Source organism: Nuphar pumila, chromosome 6 (assembly GCF_984573655.1).
Source record: "Nuphar pumila chromosome 6, dmNupPumi1.hap1.1, whole genome shotgun sequence".
Classification (NCBI taxonomy): domain Eukaryota; kingdom Viridiplantae; phylum Streptophyta; class Magnoliopsida; order Nymphaeales; family Nymphaeaceae; genus Nuphar; species Nuphar pumila.
In genome coordinates this window covers 44,206,902-44,224,666 of record NC_143254.1, presented here as the reverse complement: position 1 = coordinate 44,224,666, position 17,765 = coordinate 44,206,902, and the positions used below count along the sequence as shown (strand labels likewise).

The 17,765-nt window shown below is 37.9% G+C and overlaps 1 protein-coding gene across 2 annotated transcripts in view; it reads left to right on the top strand.

The window, feature by feature from the left end:
- The window catches only part of LOC149834752 (cysteine-rich receptor-like protein kinase 6), a 63,730-nt gene extending 48,309 nt beyond the window's left edge, over positions 1–15,421 (top strand). The window contains exons 5-7 of one of the 2 annotated variants that reach the window (XR_016432801.1): positions 13,613–13,831; positions 14,304–14,454; positions 14,903–15,039. Coding sequence is in view for 1 of the 2 variants with exons in the window: in XM_090011534.1 (XP_089867660.1) it covers positions 13,613–13,850; positions 14,304–14,454; positions 14,903–15,142 (629 nt within the window). In the remaining variant the exon portion in view is untranslated. Of the gene's footprint in view, positions 1–13,612; positions 13,851–14,303; positions 14,455–14,902 lie in introns of both variants that reach the window. The other variant, XM_090011534.1, reaches the window with a different exon arrangement.
- The last annotated feature ends 2,344 nt before the right edge of the window (positions 15,422–17,765 follow it).

Here is a 17,765-nt window from a genome sequence, read left to right as displayed (position 1 = left end):
TCATTAAGAGTCTGTTTTTCCTTCTAAAAGTTATAACTGACTTTAAACTGATTGTATTGTATAGAAAGTAATATCAAAACCAAGTGCACGAGCAAGTCCTCAGACAACTCTAACTTTAGTGCCTTGAGTTTTGAAGCAAGATGGGATATCTCTATAATGTACTTCCTAATGTTCTTTTTGCCCATATACCTTATTGAGACAAGACTCAAAAGATGAGTACTTGTCTCAGCCTTTTCGTTTTTCGCAAAATGTTTTTCAATTTCTTTAAGAAAATGTTTGACATTCACTTCTTCAAACATGGTGCCCCTGAAGAATTCAAGAATTACATGTTTCATGATCATGAGACTCACACTACAACAAAGCAGTAGATTAGCGACGACCACATTCCGTCGCTAATCCGTTGCTACGCATGTTAGCAACGGATTAGCGACAACGAGGCGACGGTATGCTTACGTCGCGAATATTTCGATGCTAACTGGCGATGGATTTATTCTGTCGCCAGGTCTGTCGCTAATTGCGATAGACTAACGAGCGCTATATTCCGTCGCCAATCCACCGGTACTAAACGGTGACCACGGCTTGGCGACGGATTTACTTCCGTCGCTATGCCGTCGCTAGATTTATATGAATAGCGACGGATGGTTCCGTCGCCAAGCCGTCGCAAACACGAAAAAAAATAAAAAAAAAAATTTTATTTGAAAATTAAATACCGAGAACGGTACAATTTATATTTCCGGTAAATAAAAAACAAACCACACAAAAAATTCCATATAACAAGAATCTACAAAAATTAATCGTTTCACCTTAAATTTAACAAGTTTAATTATTTACAATTCAACAATTACAATTAAGAAACATAAAAAAATAGAACTTCTTCAACACAGTTCTCTAATCATCGCCAAGATTTTGTGCGTCTTCTTGTTCATTGTCTTTATTTGTCCCTTCAACTCCACTACGCTGATTATCGCTAGCAGCCTACACAAGAAAAGAACAATCAGTATTGATAAACAAAATATAATGAAATAAATTACACACTATATGTGATTCTATCATGTGCTCATGTGTGATCTAAGGCAATAAAAAAACTCTATATGTGATTCTATCATGCTCATATATACTCTAAGGCAGACAAAAAGTTATATATATGTGATTCTATCATGCTCATATGTGTGCTAAGGCAGTCAAAAAATTGAATATGTGATTATAGCATGTTCATATGTGTTCTAAGGCAGCTAGAAAAACTCTATATGTGATTCTACCATGCTCAGATGTGCTTTAAGGTAGACAAAAAACTATATATGTGATTCAATCATGCTCGTATGTGTGCTAAGGCAGTCAAAAAATTGAATATGTGATTATAGCATGCTCATATGTGCTCTAAGGCAGGCAAAGCAAAAAAATTTATATGTGATTCTATCATAAATGATATATGTTCTAAGGCAGTAAAAAAACTCTATATGTGATTTGTGCATGCTCATATGTGTTTTAAGGTAGTCAAAAAACTGAATATGTGATTATAACATGCTCATATGTGTTCTTAGGCAGTCAAAAAACTGAATATGTGATTATAACATGCTCATATGTGCTCTAAGGCAGGCAAAAAAACTTTATATGTGATTATAGCATGCTCATATGTGCTCTAAGGCAATAAAAAAACTCTATATGTGATTCTATCATGCTCATATGTGTGCTAAGGCAGTCAAAAAACTGAATATGTGATTATAACATGCTCATATGTGTTCTTAGGCAGTCAAAAAACTGAATATATGATTATAGCATGCTCATATGTGTTCTTAGGCAGTCAAAAAAACTTTATATGTGATTCTATCATGCTCATATGTGTTCTAAGGCAGTCAAAAAAACTTTATATGTGATTCTATCATGCTCATATGTGTTATTAGGCAGTCAAAAAACTGAATATGTGATTATAGCATGCTCATATGTGCTCTAAGGCAGTCAAAAAAACTCTATATGTGATTATAGCATGCTCATATGTGCTCTAAGGCAATAAAAAAACTCTATATGTTATTATAGCATGCTCATATGTGCTCTAAGGCAGGCAAAAAACTCTATGTGATTCTATCATGCTCATATATGCTCTAAGGCAGACAAAAAGTTATATATGTGATTCGATTATGCTCATATGTGTTCTAAGGTAGACAAAAAACTGATTATGTGATTATACCTGAGAGGGACCTGGAATCGAAGATCCCCTGTTCAGAACAAGATTGTTGATCTCATTTCGAAGAATGGGGGCGACGGTGTATTGGAAGTAGTTATTCAGTGATTCATTAACGATCTGGCGTACATCATCACCGGAAAGAATAGTCGGCTGCTTGGAGCTTATGTCGGCGCAAGAAGTCGGTGAGCCGTAATTGGAAGAACCAATAACTGGTGAAGTGTTCATATTACTCCCAAACCCGAACACGCGACCTTTTTTGGGTTCACCTGCTGCAGTCACCCATGCTGTAGGATCAAATGATGGATGCTGAGTAGCGTCATCGCCATATCGCTCTACCATCTGTTGCTCATATGCCTCCTATAAAATAATGTTTAAAGTATTCATTAATAATTAATGATAACATTATGATAACTTGCATATATATTGCAATGATTATTAATAGAATTAATACATACCGTTGTCATTCTCGCCTTCTCTGATACGAAGACTCCCGTGGTCTTCCGTTTATGTGTTTCAACAAACACATCCTTTCATGGTACACTGCCTCTTTTTCTGCTTCCTGTGAAGTTAAATAACAAAAGATTTAGTACACAAGTTTGCAACAATACTTATAAAATTAATATTACATATTAATGAGTTACCATTTTCTTCAGGTGGCTCCCAAATGTCCTAGATCCATCTGTGTGTAGATGGGCTTCGGGCATCTTCGATCGATTTTGTGCAGCCTTCGCAGAGCGATTTCTAAATGCATTTCCCGCCCACTTATCGCACATTTCATCCCAGTAATCTCTCCTGATAATAATAGGACCATGGCCCTTCCACAGTAATGGATCATCTACTATGTCAGATGCTTTTTTTGCTGCAGTCTTCATAGTGTGCAGCATGTCTGCAAATCGATTGGCAGCCACCTTCTGCCACACCTTCCTTGCATCATTTTCTTCCACCGTAGTTGCGAAGCGATTCGAAGCCTACAAATATTTTTAGAAAGTTAGTAGACATTACTTAAATAAATTAAATATGAAACACATTAACTATGAGGAACAACTGTATACCATGAATGAGGACCACAATCTGTCTAATACCTCCTTTGGGTACTCTTTCCATTGAGCAACTGGTCCTGGTAGATGTTGAAGAAGTGAATTCCTAATCTCCCGTACTACTTCTTGTGGCTCAAACCTCATGTTGCACATGAATTGTTACACAATAAATATCAATATAAAATATTTAAAAGATATGCAATAATTGAAAACAAAATACTTACGGTCGATTATCGATATACACTATTCGAATGAGTCTTCTTGTGCCAGCCTGAGAAGACCCTATTTCCTGTGTTGGCTCTTGACTTGTGTGATCAACTGGTATAGGTGGGTCGTGTACAGACGCAACATCATCTGTAAAAAAATACATTAGAAATTCTTAGAATGCGCATTTGAACTAATCAAGCATCCAATTAGTTATATGATATACCTATCACAGGAGCCCATGAAGATGAAGGTTGAGCCTGGCTACTACTGGATGAGCGACCACTATAACCTCCACGAACCATATTCTAACAAATAACATATGTCATACAATACATTCAAATAATTCACATCAAGTATTACAATGCATTCAAGTCATTCACATCAAGCATTGCAATGCATTCAAATCATTCGCATTAAGTATTACAATGCATTCAAATAATTCAAATCATTCACATCAAGTATTGCAATAATTCAAATCATTCGTTGCATAAATTATAATACATTCAAATAATTGAAATCATTCACATCAAGTATTACAATGCATTCGAATCATTCGTATCAAGTATTACAATACATTCAAATAATTCAAATCATTCACATCAAGTATTACAATGCATTCGAATCATTCGTATCAAGTATTACAATACATTCAAATAAAATTTTTAATCATTCACACCAAGTATTGCAATACAACTCACATCAAGTACTGCAATGCATTTAAATAGAGGTTTGTAGTATAAGATTTTGCTCACTAGCTTGAGAATTCTTCCTCGTCACTAGTTTGACTTTTTTTTTCTTCTTCTTCTTCTTTTTCTTCTTCTTCTTCTTCTTCTTCTGCTTCTTCTTCTTCTTCTTCTTCTTCTTCTTCTTCTTCTTCTTCTTCATTGTTTGCCCATCCACTTGGTACATCATTTGGATCACATTCCTCTATGAATGTTTCATCGGCCAATGGAGATATGACATGCATATCATGCGCAACATCGTGACCATAAGCGAAGTCATAGACATCATCTGATTGATAGTAATCGCTGTCTTCAGCTAACTCATCTTCCTGTAACTGATCATACTCGGGGTATAGTTTGGACTTCACCTTGCAAACTGCCCACCATTCATTTCTATCTGACTTTTTTATACTCAGATATGAAGTATAATAAACTTGTTGAGCTTGCGAGGCTAATATGAATGGTTCATATGTTCCAAACCTGGATTTATGATTCACCTCCACAATGCCTGAAGCTTTGTCGAGTCTTGTTGCAGTTGGATCAAACCAATGACACTTGAATATCGTAACCCTGTTATTCATGCCTAAGTAAGTCAACTTCATTATTTCCTCTATAACACCATAGTAATCATGTTCATTTTCACCGTAGCTGCTACCCTTGACACACACACCACTATTTATCATTGATTTGTTTATACCGTAGTCTTTTGTATGGAATCGATAACCATTTACGATATACCCGTTGTAGCATTGCACAACTTTGATGGAACCATTTTCTAAATCACATATTCCTTGATCTTTAACATCACCATGGCGAACCTACGCACAAACATAAACAATGATTGTGATCACGATCAATTAAGTAACTTAGTGTTGTTTATAAGTACAAAATTTATGTTAGCTTCTTTACCAACTGTTTCAACCACTCCACAAACTTAGTTTCATGTTCTTTTTGTACTTCTGCATTAGTGAGATGTGAAACTTCGCTTTACAACTCCAGATCAAATCGTCTGCAAACCACAAATACTTATATTACCGAGCCATGTATCTACATATAGAACATAAAAGGATTTATAATTAAGTTGCATATACATATACTTACTCGATGTATGGGTCGATCGCTGAGCAATTAAAAAGAATATAGATGTGTGCTGCATCTTGCTCTCGATCTGTCAATAGCCTTGATCGGCAACTACCAAATGCATGCCCAAGTGGTTGAAATATCGACAGCTTGTCAGCTACAGTTACTTGTTCTCCATCATCGTTACGGGACGGGCATGTGTAACGTGTTGGAATATGAGGTTCGAAGTACATAGATGAGAAATTTGAAATCTCTTCTAAAGTGTACGCCTCACAAATAGAGCCTTCTACTCTTGCTTTATTACGAACCTTTTTTTTTAGGTCGAACATGCATCTGACAAGAATATACATTTCAAATTTTAAATATTTGTCATTAAAGAGACAAATATAAAAAAACATATACCTTTCAAATGGGTACATCCATCGATATTGCACAGGGCCACCAACCCTTAGTTCATATGGCAGATGTATCATCAAATGTTCTATAACATCGAAAAATGCTGGCGGAAATATCTTTTCTAGCAGACAAACAGTGGTGATGATAGAGTCCTCGAGATTCTTTACATCTGATACAACGACCTTCGATGCGCACAATGTTCTGAAAAATCCGCTCAACTCAGACAATACCCCCCATATAGGTTTGTCTAACATATCATGGAATGCTAGGGGTATCAATCGTTGCATAAAGATATGACAATCATGGCTCTTCAACCCATATAACTGTCCATCGTCAATCTTCACAGCCCGAGCAATGTTAGAGACATATCCATCTGGAAATCTCAGTTGTCTCAACCATTGACATACATGTTTTATTTGATCAGGTCCGAGCACGTACTTCGCCTTTGGTTTCAGTACTTTGCCATTATACTCTTTGAGTTCCAATTCTGGTCTTTTACATATTAATTTTAAATCCATACGGGCCTTCGGATTATCCTTCATTTTTCCTTTAATATTCATTATTGTATTGAACACATTATCAAACACATTTTTCTCTACATGCATCACATCCAAATTATGTCGTATCAATAGGGTCGGCCAATACGGTAGTTCCCAAAAAATAGTTTTTTTCGTCCAATTGTGATCCTTCCCAAATCCATGGAAGGGTGTAGGACTGCGGGCATCTGTTAATACATCTGGAAAGTATCGCAATATTCTTAGAATCTCTATGCCGGACAATCTTGAGGATGGACCTTCCATTTCAGTTGTGCCTGATTTAAATGCATTCTTTTGACGTCGGAACGGATGATCTCTGGGTAGAAATCGACGATGGCACTCAAACCAGCAAGGCTTCCTTTCATGCCTCAATCTAAAAGCTTTGGAATCCTCCATGCAGTATGGACAAGCCAACCTCCCATGTGTGCTCCAACCAGATAACATACCATATGCAGGGAAGTCACTGATTGTCCATAGAACAGCGGCCTTCATGTTGAAATTTTGTTTTTTGTGGGCATCATACGTGGTAACACCGTCATCCCACAGTACTTTTAGTTCATTAATCAATGGCCTTAGATATACATCAAGATTTTGGCCAGGTGAGGTCGGACCAAGGATCAACAGAGACAAAAAAAGATTTGGACGTTTCATACACAAGCTTGGTGGAAGGTTGTATGGAGTTACAAATACTGGTCAGCATGAGTATATAGTTGATCTACCCCAAAATGGATTAAATCCATCTGTACATAGACCGAGTCTAACATTTCACACTTCCATTGCGAAGTTCTGATGAGTACGATCAAAGTGCTTCCAAGCTTCAGCGTCAACAGGATGCGTGATCTTGTTTTCATCGTGTCGAACTTTATTTGTATGTCATCTCATGTGTTTAGCTGTCCTTGAAGACATATACAATCACTGCAATCTAGGAGTGATAGGAAAGTAGCGGAGCGACTTGTATGAAACTTCCTTTGATCTCATGCTACCATTGCCTCTTGTCTTTGGCTTGAACCGAGGATGCCCACATGACGGGCATGATATGTTGTTTTACTGCTCCTTGAAATACAACATGCAGTGATTTGGACAAGCATCAATCTTTTTGTAACCCATACCTAGAGCGTTGACCATAACTTTCGCACGATAGAAATTTTGTGGCAATTTCTCATCTTTGGGCAACATACTCTTCACAATCATGCACAAACGGTCAAAACATGATTGACTCAAATTATACTCGGACTTCAAATTCATTAGTTGAAGAACTGCAGACAAGATAGTGTGACTCTCACAACCATTCCAAAGTGGCTCATCAGCATCTCTAAGTAAATCATAAAATCTACTAGCTGCATCGTTTGGTGATTCTTCATCTACGGTAGTTCTTACATCACTAGAACTCATAGCAGAACCCAGTTCTGTTCCTGCGGCATCAAATATCAAATTCGTATATGGATTATCGTGCACCATATTCACCCGTGCATCAAAATCGTTTCTAAATTCTTCTCCATGAAACGTCAAGTTCTGATAATCACTCACAAAACCCTTCCTGTATAGGTGATGTCTAACGCCATGAGGTTCTACAAATCAATTATTCTTACAAATCTTGCAGGGACACCTAATCCGACCTGTGGGTTCTACTGTACTGACACTTGCCGTTGCAAATTCAATAAAATTGTCAACACCATCCATATATTCATGCGATAACTCATTGTCCACTATCCTACGGTACATCCATTCACGGTTTGCAGTCATTTTGTCGTATGATGTTACGAATAGTATCCTAACCAGTTAAAAGAGAACCATCAGAATGCTATGATGAAGAAAATATCAAATTTATCATGCAATATATGATGTCATACAATCACAAGAATTATGATGCATGCATTGATAACTTAATATTTTCATGTGCAAACTATTCATGACACGATACATTCATTTGAAGCATGCCTTCAGTATACAATTTCACATGAAAGACATAATCAAATTGAAAGTAACTACATGTAAGCATGGATACAATCACATCAAACATTACAATACATCGAAATAATTCATATCAAATAAATGTCAAACATGTACCTGCAGCAAACACACTTCAATATCCCACTAACTACTACCATGCCTAGCATGGACTCCGTACTCAAAAAATAAGAACACTTCCATATTCATATATTAAAATCATGCTCAGCATGATCTCCGAACTCCAACAAAGCAGTCCTAGATATCAACAACTAAGTGAGTGTGTGAACAATAAAGTGTTACATTTAATAAATTAAATAACATGTGATGCGCTTGCATCACTTACTCACCACGGGTATTTACCCGATTTACATTGTTTTTGTCACTTACTTACCACGGGTGGCGGGGCACAAGCGAGTTCCGTTGAGAAATCTGCACAAAAAAAATGATGTTTTAAAATGAAGTCACCATGAAAAAAAACCCTTTCAAACTTAGGACAATAGGATCCTGCCAACTCATCCTTGGGCGGATATGGATCCACGAATATCATATTTGTAGGAATTGTGACTAAATTTGCTAGAAAAGTTATAAATTGGGGTCTACCCCACCAGTATTCCAGTATATGAAGTATGAGATCTGGACATAACTACACTATTGAATTATCTGCACTAGACCTAATACCTCTAGCCTAGCTAAGCCAACTTAGCCTAGCATAGGAACCAAATCTCCTATCTCATCCACCTTTGGTGCTCACACCTAACTATAGTACTGCTCGAGTTTCACCACGCTGGTTACTTCTAGGTTCTATCCATTAACAACACATCACTGCTCATGACTTGAACCAGTTAGAAGTCATTCGGATGACCTCCCCATTGTAATGGAGAAAAAAACCTTTACAAAGAATCAATGAATACTAGGGATGGCAGAAATTGCCATGCGGAAGGTAAGAAGCTTGTTTCAAACAACTTTTTTTATGCTTATAAAACCTTATAATGACACTTCTCAAAAATGAAAAATTTGTTTTTCTAAATGTGAAATCAAACTTTCTTGATGCTGAAAATGCACTTAACATTAGAACTTTACTTTTTTTAATTATATTTTTATTATCAGACCTAATGGGCAGCGCCATTTGGAAAATGAGGTGTGGAGGGGCCCCGCTGAGCATTCAACGGGGCTCAGCTCTTGTGGAAGATGAGTTGAGGTGGCTCTGGCGATTGGAGGCACATGTAGATGACTCCGATGAGGCTCCGATGGACATGGGAGAGGCTCAAGAGGTTGCGGATGGAGAGGTGTGAGGGTTGAACTCAAGCGCAACGAAGGAGAGGGTGCAATGGGAAAGGGCTTTTCCTTGCCGGGGTCGACCCCCTGACGGGGTCGAGCGCCTGCCGGGGTCGACCCTCTACCGGGGTTGACCCCCTGCCGGACATGACAAGGGGTTGACCCCCGGCCGAACACGGCAGGGGGTCGACCCCCAATCCATTTAACGGTGGGGCCCAGAAATACCTGCGCTTCCTCCGGGCGGCGGCGGCGGAAGGTTGACGGAGATCGACTTCCGGCGAACGGTGGGGGCCGGCAGAGAGGTCGACGGGATGGATAGGGTGGCCGAAGGAAGAGGGCAGTAGGAGGGAGAGGGCGGCGGGCGGGAGCAGCGAAAGAAGAAAGGAAAAAGAGGGCTGGGATTAGGGGTAATGCGACATTTAGCGACGGATTAATTTCGTAATTCAAAAAATGAAAAAGGCGACAGAAAATATTATGTCGCCTAGGCCGTCGCTATTTCGCGATGGAATTTTATCCGTCGCAATTCCGTCGCGAACTGCCGTCTTTATTGCGACAAAATATTCTCTCGCAAAATCCGTCACTACTTAGGGACGGATTTTGCGAGGGAATATAATTTGTCGCTAGTTTCGTAAAATTCTCCAATTATAGCAACGAATTCATTTCTCTCGTTAATCCGTCGCTAAGTAGCGACGATATAACGCCGTCGCTAAATTTCGTCGCTAATCAATTGTTTTTTTGTAGTGTCATGCGATTAGATTGATCCTACAGCTCAGAGTTCTTTTTATCTTCAACAAAATTTCTATCCGTAAGAGCAGGGGGTTGATCTTCTCTTAGTGTAAGATCTAAATTCATGCATCCAAGAACAATCATAATGTTTTCTTTCTAATTTTTAAAATTAGAACCACTCAAAACATGAATATAATTAATGTTTGCAGATATCATAGAAGCAGAAGCATTAACTGAATCAAGAACAAACAGGCTCACGATTAACATACATTTTCACATGCAATAATATAAAAAGTAACATATTTAAACAATGGTAAACCCCATTACAAGATACCCAACACAACATTGACACTTAGTCTTTGGACAAAAGTGTAAACTTGTAAGTGATACTCTCCATATAATAATCAAATATGGACAATTAGTCCTGTCAAACAATGCGCCTTTCTTTAGACCGACTCGTTATTCACATGAAAAAAACTGTACAATCGTCCCATATTTATTACTGAAAGTATATATTTGGGTTCGGCCAAATAGTAATCTTCTTTTGGGCCGATCACTATTTGCATGAACCGCAAACATATACGCATCAGAATATTCCAAAATAAACTAATTTACACAGCAGAGGTTATTTTGGAGACGTATTAATTCAACTAATTCAATTTAGAATATTGGACCCAGAATAAAAAATAATACCAATGTTTAAATATGTCAATAAGTGCATATAAAGAATAAAGCAAGCACAATAATATACATGAGCCGAAAAGTAATTGAATATCGGCCCACTAAAGTGACCCGTAATGCACGCCAAATAGCCCTATAAAATCCTCATTTTTTTTTTATAATGCATAGTGCATGGGTCCAAAAAAAATAGTCTGACCCAAATCGGGTCTGACCATCTTATACACAGTCAGATGATGACCTAAGTAGTGGGTCGGGTCTTCACCAGGCCCAACCCATAAAGTATGCCATCTGACATGGCTCAACCCCATAACTGAATGGGGTTAAACCAGGTCATGAGACCCTGCCACTTTCCGTATGCAGTCTCATCCGGTCTGGCCTCTAACTGAGCACTAGATTGGCTCGGGTTGCAGGTGAAATCAGCACCCTGCACATCAATGGGCCAAACCGACCATGTGCATCAGGACTGAACCAGGTGATTGATTCGGTCTCGTGCACAAAGGTCGAATCGGCCAGGCAGCAACTTCAAAAAATGCTGATCCGTCCCATACCATAAGTCGAACCGGCTTGGGACAGTCAGCCAAGTCGGTTTGCCCCAGTCGAGACGCCCGACAATATGCTAAACTGGCTTGCACATTGATGCAACACTTTATAACCCAGGTTGTCGATTCGGTTGAAAGCCGAACTGAACCGAGTTATGCTATATCAACCAAATGCTTATTTGGTGAGTCACAACAGTCGGTGGAGTGACGACCCTGACCAAACGACTGAACCGGCCAGGGATGACATAATGACAGGTTTGCGAATCAGTCGAGGGTTACCGATCGAAAGACGTGCTTGAAGACCAAGCCCAACTCAAGATCCTGTCGGCGGACGGCGAATCCGGATGCCAATGTCTGCCGGCCCGAAGGACCGAATCACACTACATAAGGCGCTAGTTGGTGAAAGTCATCAGCGCTAGCCCAAAACTGGCACTGAGATATCACTAAACCTTAGATTGTCTAGACTGATTGGCTGCCTACCAGCACCATCCGAAGATTTGAACAGGTAAGTTTCTTTCAATGATCTGAATAGGCAGGCTGCATCTGATGATCTGAACAGACAGGCTCCATCTGATGATCTGAACAGACAAGCATCGTCCAAAGATCTAAATGGATAGGTGACATCCAGTGATCTGAATGGACAAGTGATGTCTGGCGATCTGAATAGACGAGCACCGTCCGACGATCTGAATGGATAGGTGTTGTCTGACAATCTGAATGGGGGAACAATAACCCCATTATGCTTGGCGGCGATCCGACGATCCCGATGGATCATCGCCGAAAAGAAAAGAAATACAAAATATATGAAATCATAATTATTTCAACGATTAATCGGGAACATGTGCTCTGATACCAATTGTTGGATTTGTAAATCCACCAAAATAACTAAAGAGGATTGATTTTCATGTTCTCACTAAACCGTTGAGATCAAAACTGAAACAAAACTTAATGTGGCAGTGTCCCTGAATCCATAAGCGCTTCGGTAGATCATTGACAGGTATGATCTTCCAGAACCTATATATATATGATTATTTTCCTTTCTCTAAACCTAATGAGAGAGGGACTGAATTCTCTTTCTGATAATAGGGGGTTTGAAGATATGATCATTAAATAAGGTTTGGGAACCATAACCTAATGCGATTAGAAGTCTGTCTTCAATTCAACCCATTACAGAATTGTAGACAGAACAAGTCTCTCCACATGATGTACCATACCATATGAGATATCACAGGGATCAACCATATTCGATCACATAAACCAGGCCTGAATCTAAGACAATCTATAATGTGTGGTTCAACGTATGTAGGCCCACACAATTTTTTCAACATGTTCGACTCTTAAGAAGTCTGCAAATACCAACTCTCTCGAAGAGTCTCAGTGATTCTTTGAAGTCGGTAGATCAGGTTCGTGAATACTCCTACCGACTATCTTTAGTTGGTATGGGTTACAATAAAATAAAATAATATTTTTATTTTCGTATGTTTCTATTAAAGGGTGGTACTGGTCACCACACCTTTAACTATAAATAGGAGATCTACCTTTAGTACCCTAACTTATCTTATTTCGTTCTCCCAATAAAGATGCCTAGACATGACAATTTGACCATTGTTCATATTTTCATTCTGGGGCATATTAAATTCAACCATATATATACATATATATATATATATATATATATATATATATATATATATATATATATATATATATATATATATATTAGTTAAAAGAGGTCGGGGTAGGCCTTGGAAGACTTGGATGGAGATGATAGGAAAGGATATGAATGCTTTGAACCTCACCGAGGACATGACATTGGATAGAAATGATTGGAGGAGAAGGATTCATGTGGAAGACCCAGAATGATTTTCTTTTTTGGTTCATATCGCCGACCCCAATTGTTTTGGGATGAAGGCATAGTTGTTGTTGTATATATGTGTGTGTGTGCCCACCTTAGCTGGGATTTCTGGCTTGGCCCCTGCAAACAAGTGAAATCGTGTGGGGGGCCTCGTGAGTATGGTGAGTGACTAGTGAAGTGTGTGGGGTCAGAATACGTGAGAGTGATCTTCGTGTAAAAGTCCCTTGTAATTGGCAGTTCCTGGTGGCATATCGTTCAGCCTTCACTGTCCTACCTCATTCTCCAAACGTCCCAATACCAGTTTATTTTGTCTGCTGGATTGTTCTGTCTGTTCATTTTTTCTACATGACAACAGAAAAAGTTGGTATAATATATACTTTTTCTTCAGGCATGATAGTTTTGCAAATTTTGCTTCCTGCTGAGCAGATCCAATTAAAAGGGTGCAATTAGACTGGCTGACAAGGACCAAGATCGTAGTTGGCATATCAAGAGGGCTTCTATATCTCCATGAAGATTCACGACTCAAGATCATCCACAGGGACCTCAAGGCCAGCAACATATTATTAGATAAGGACATGAACCCAAAGATTTCAGACTTTGGAATGGCAAAGCTTGTCGGGATGGATGAAACACGAGGCAGTACAAGTAAGATTGCTGGGACATAGTAAGCTCTAAATCTTACCTCAATGCATTAGATTACAAGCACTCAGTAATTTAGAAGTCAGATACCACTGAATCAACTATAATTTTGTTTCACTATTAGCATTATTATTAGCGTTATTAAGTATGTGGTTATTTTGTGATTTTGAGTTGAATATTCTAAGATAAAGCTTAACATGCAGCAGAACAGACACCACGTTTGGAAATTGAAAATCACAGATAATGCTCAGTCAATGACTATGTCAGTTCATTAAGTCTTCACTTCAACTTGGGCTTATCCAAGCCTCCCCTTTCAGTATCTTTGAATATACAGTAACACTACCTTGGGAAAAACCCTAATGCTAGAAAGGCTTTAATCAGCTAATCTGTTTTCATTGTTGCAAAGTGCAAGCATATTTCTAATGATTATCATACTACAAATTACTAACAATAGCTCATTTTGCTTGTACTATGCCAGTGGTTATATGTCACCGGAGTATGCAATGCAAGGCCAATTTTCCATTAAGTCAGATGTGTTCAGCTTTGGGGTATTGCTACTAGAGATTGTGAGCGGTCAGCAGAACGCATCTTTCTATCAATCCCAGCATGCTCAAGACCTCCTTGGCTATGTAAGTACTATAGATTTATAAGGGAAGGTTTGAAAGTGAGAAAACAGTAGGAAAAGTGAAAGTAGGAAAGAGAAAAAATTATTAATTTTTCAATCGTTCCAAATTAAATAAATTTTTTGGAATAAAAGATTTTCTAAAAGGTCTGATTTTTTATAGAAAATTACAGCAAATTTTCACCAACAGCACACCTCATTCTTTGGGCTGCCACAGGAAGAGCTTCCTCCATATTCATCTTCGTTTCACCCACTACCATTTTCAGGTCTCTCTTTTTCTCAAAAAATTTCACAGTTTTTTTCATGCTACACAAACAACTGAAAATTTTGCATTTGAAAAAGTTATCAAAACTCATAGGCAAAATTGTTTTTTTCTATGAGAAATTTTCTTGCTTCTAAACATGGTCATACATATTCCGCTTTCAAATTTTGATGCCCATGGTGGAAAAATGCAGGCATGGAGGCTTTGGAGGGAAAACAGGGCGACAGAACTATTGGATGAGGCATTGGCTGAGTCGTACCAAACAAGTGAAGTATTAAGGAGCATTCATATCGGCTTGCTATGTGTTCAAGAGGATCCATTAAAGAGGCCAACAATGTCCTCGGTTATTCTCATGCTCAGTAGCAATTCTATGACCCTTCCTGCTCCTTCCGCCCCTCCCTTCTTTGTGGGGAGAAGCACGATGGACTCCTAAACATCGACCAGTGGATCCTCTGCGGTAACAATGAAATCTGATGCATCAAAGGGTGGCTCAATGCCTCATTCTATAAATGATGTGACCATTTCTGAGCTAGATGCTAGATAAGAGTGCTGCTTGTAGACCTATTTTTCGTTCATAATTTTTGTGAAAAATTGTTTGTTGGGTGTGAATAAATGGTGCAATAACTTGGTGGATATATGTGTTCACTTTATACGGTGTTATGTTTTTTCGTTTTTACATAAAGAAAATGCATTCATTGAGCATCAAAACAAAGATGGTAACAATACTGATACAATGTCGCTGATGTTTGTGACCTTTTTGATATACTTAGGTGAGTGAATTATGTCAAGTGTAGTACATAAAAGTCAAGCTTCTATCTTTTAATTGCTAGGAAATATTGGCTAACTTTGACAACTTTGCACTCATAAGGCTCTACTCGTCTTGCCCCAATGGGGTTTGGGCCCTAGGCCTCTAGGCCGCTAGGCCGCTAGGCAGACGGTCTAAGTGCAATCACATTGTGCACTTCAGTATGCCGCTGCAGGCGTACAACTTGTACCGTGGAGATGGAGGGTGGTCAAGTGCAGCCTCAAAATGTGCAATGTAATTGTACCTGATCTGCCCTCCAAATCTAGGGGTACTCTTTGTTGGGCAAGGCAGAGCTGGTGTCATAGCGAGATCACCAATTTGTTGGTGACATTGCATTCTTTACCCTAAGTCCTTTGTTGCGGGTTTAGAGTGTCAATGGGCTGGACCCCGTTAAAATGGGTGGGTCCAAACTCGGATCAATACGGGTCACATTAGTGGATCTGATCTAAAGTCCAACACTCTCTTACTTGACCCATTGACATGAAAAAAACTCATTATCAAAGTTATTTACTGTTATCTCAAATCAAGTTTCATGTGGGTTAATATGCTATATTGAATCACGAGAATGAATCATACAATTCATGAAAATGAACATCTTTATATGAGATATCATATTTTCATGTACTACAATATCATTCATTTTAAGTGTTTGGCATGTTAAGAGTACCTTTATGAATAGGGTGATCTTTGACCCATCCTTTTTTGTCCTTTTAATATTGTTATTCTGCTATTATCTCTTCTAAAACGAGACACTTTACAAAGAATTCAACAATGCACAAAATATAGAGAATCAATTTACTTTTAATAATGTGATCACATTAAACTATAATGTATTGCCATACATCAAAATGAATCAAATAAACTCATCTACATTACATTTTGGGAATACAATCCAATGCTAACCCTTTAGTAAGAGGATATGTAATCATTTTCTTTATACTAATTGCATCAATTTATACTAAATGATTCTCAATTTTTTCTTTAATAATAAAGTATTTTAACTCCATGTGTCTACATGAAGTAGAACTCATTTTGTTATTAGAGAAATACACAACTTTATTATCACAAAAGATCTTTAGTGACCTCTCAATAGAGTATAATACCAAGACCCAAAATAAAGTTTTTAATCCATATGACCTGAGATGGAGTCTTATATAGAGTAATAATTTTTGCCTCCATGGTGTGATATGTGGTTGTAGACTACTTTTTGTTTCTCCATGAGACAACACTACCTGCTAACAGAAAGATGTATCCTATAATAGACTTTCCACTGTCGAGACTTCTTCCTAAATTCGCATCCGAATATCTAACGACCTCTAAGTGGTCTACCTTTCTAGAGGTCAACATATAGTCCTTTGTTCCTTACAAATAACGCATGACCTTCTTCACAATCTTACATTGTGCAATGCCTGGATTAAACTAATATCTACCAAGCATTCCAACAACAAATACAATATCAGGTTGCGTGCAAGTATATGCATATTATAAACTCTCAATCGTCGAAGCGTACAAGATGCTTGCCATTTGAACCTTTTTATTATCATCATGAGAACAATCCTTTAAGCTCAATTTATTCTCTTTTACTATAGGTGATGAATATGGAGAGCAATTCTCTATCCCATATCTTTTAAGAAATTTAAGGATATAGGATTTTTTAGAAAGGTTAAGTACACCCTTAATTTTATCATGACAGATCGCAATTCCAAGGACATAAATGACCTTACTCATGTCCTTCATATCAAAATGAGATAAAAGAAAGTATTTTATCTTATATAGTAGACTCAAATCATTAAATGTAAGAAGAACATCATTAACATACAAAATCAAAGTTATGAACTTACTCCCATTAGCCTTAAAGTATATGCACTAATCAACAATGTTTTTAGTAAATCTGAAAGTCAAGATTAAGTAAAAATCATATTATACGAGAAGTTTACCATGTTCTAGGTATGACTAAAAAATTATATTTGTGCCTCAAATAATTATTGCATGATACTTTGTGTTATTCGAACTGAAGGATATGAAGGTCTTAAAGGATATAGACATTAAGGGCACTCATATCCTCAAATGAAGGAAAGTCTAATTAGTGTATGTTCTATCACCAGAAGCTGCATATGTTAATATAATGAAAAGGCATAAGACATCAAATGTATGGCATGATCATGTTGGGATCATAATCAACTTGATGTGACCTGTATTGACATGGGAACATCAAGAGAAGACATAAAAGATGTAAGGTTTTCAGTTTTGG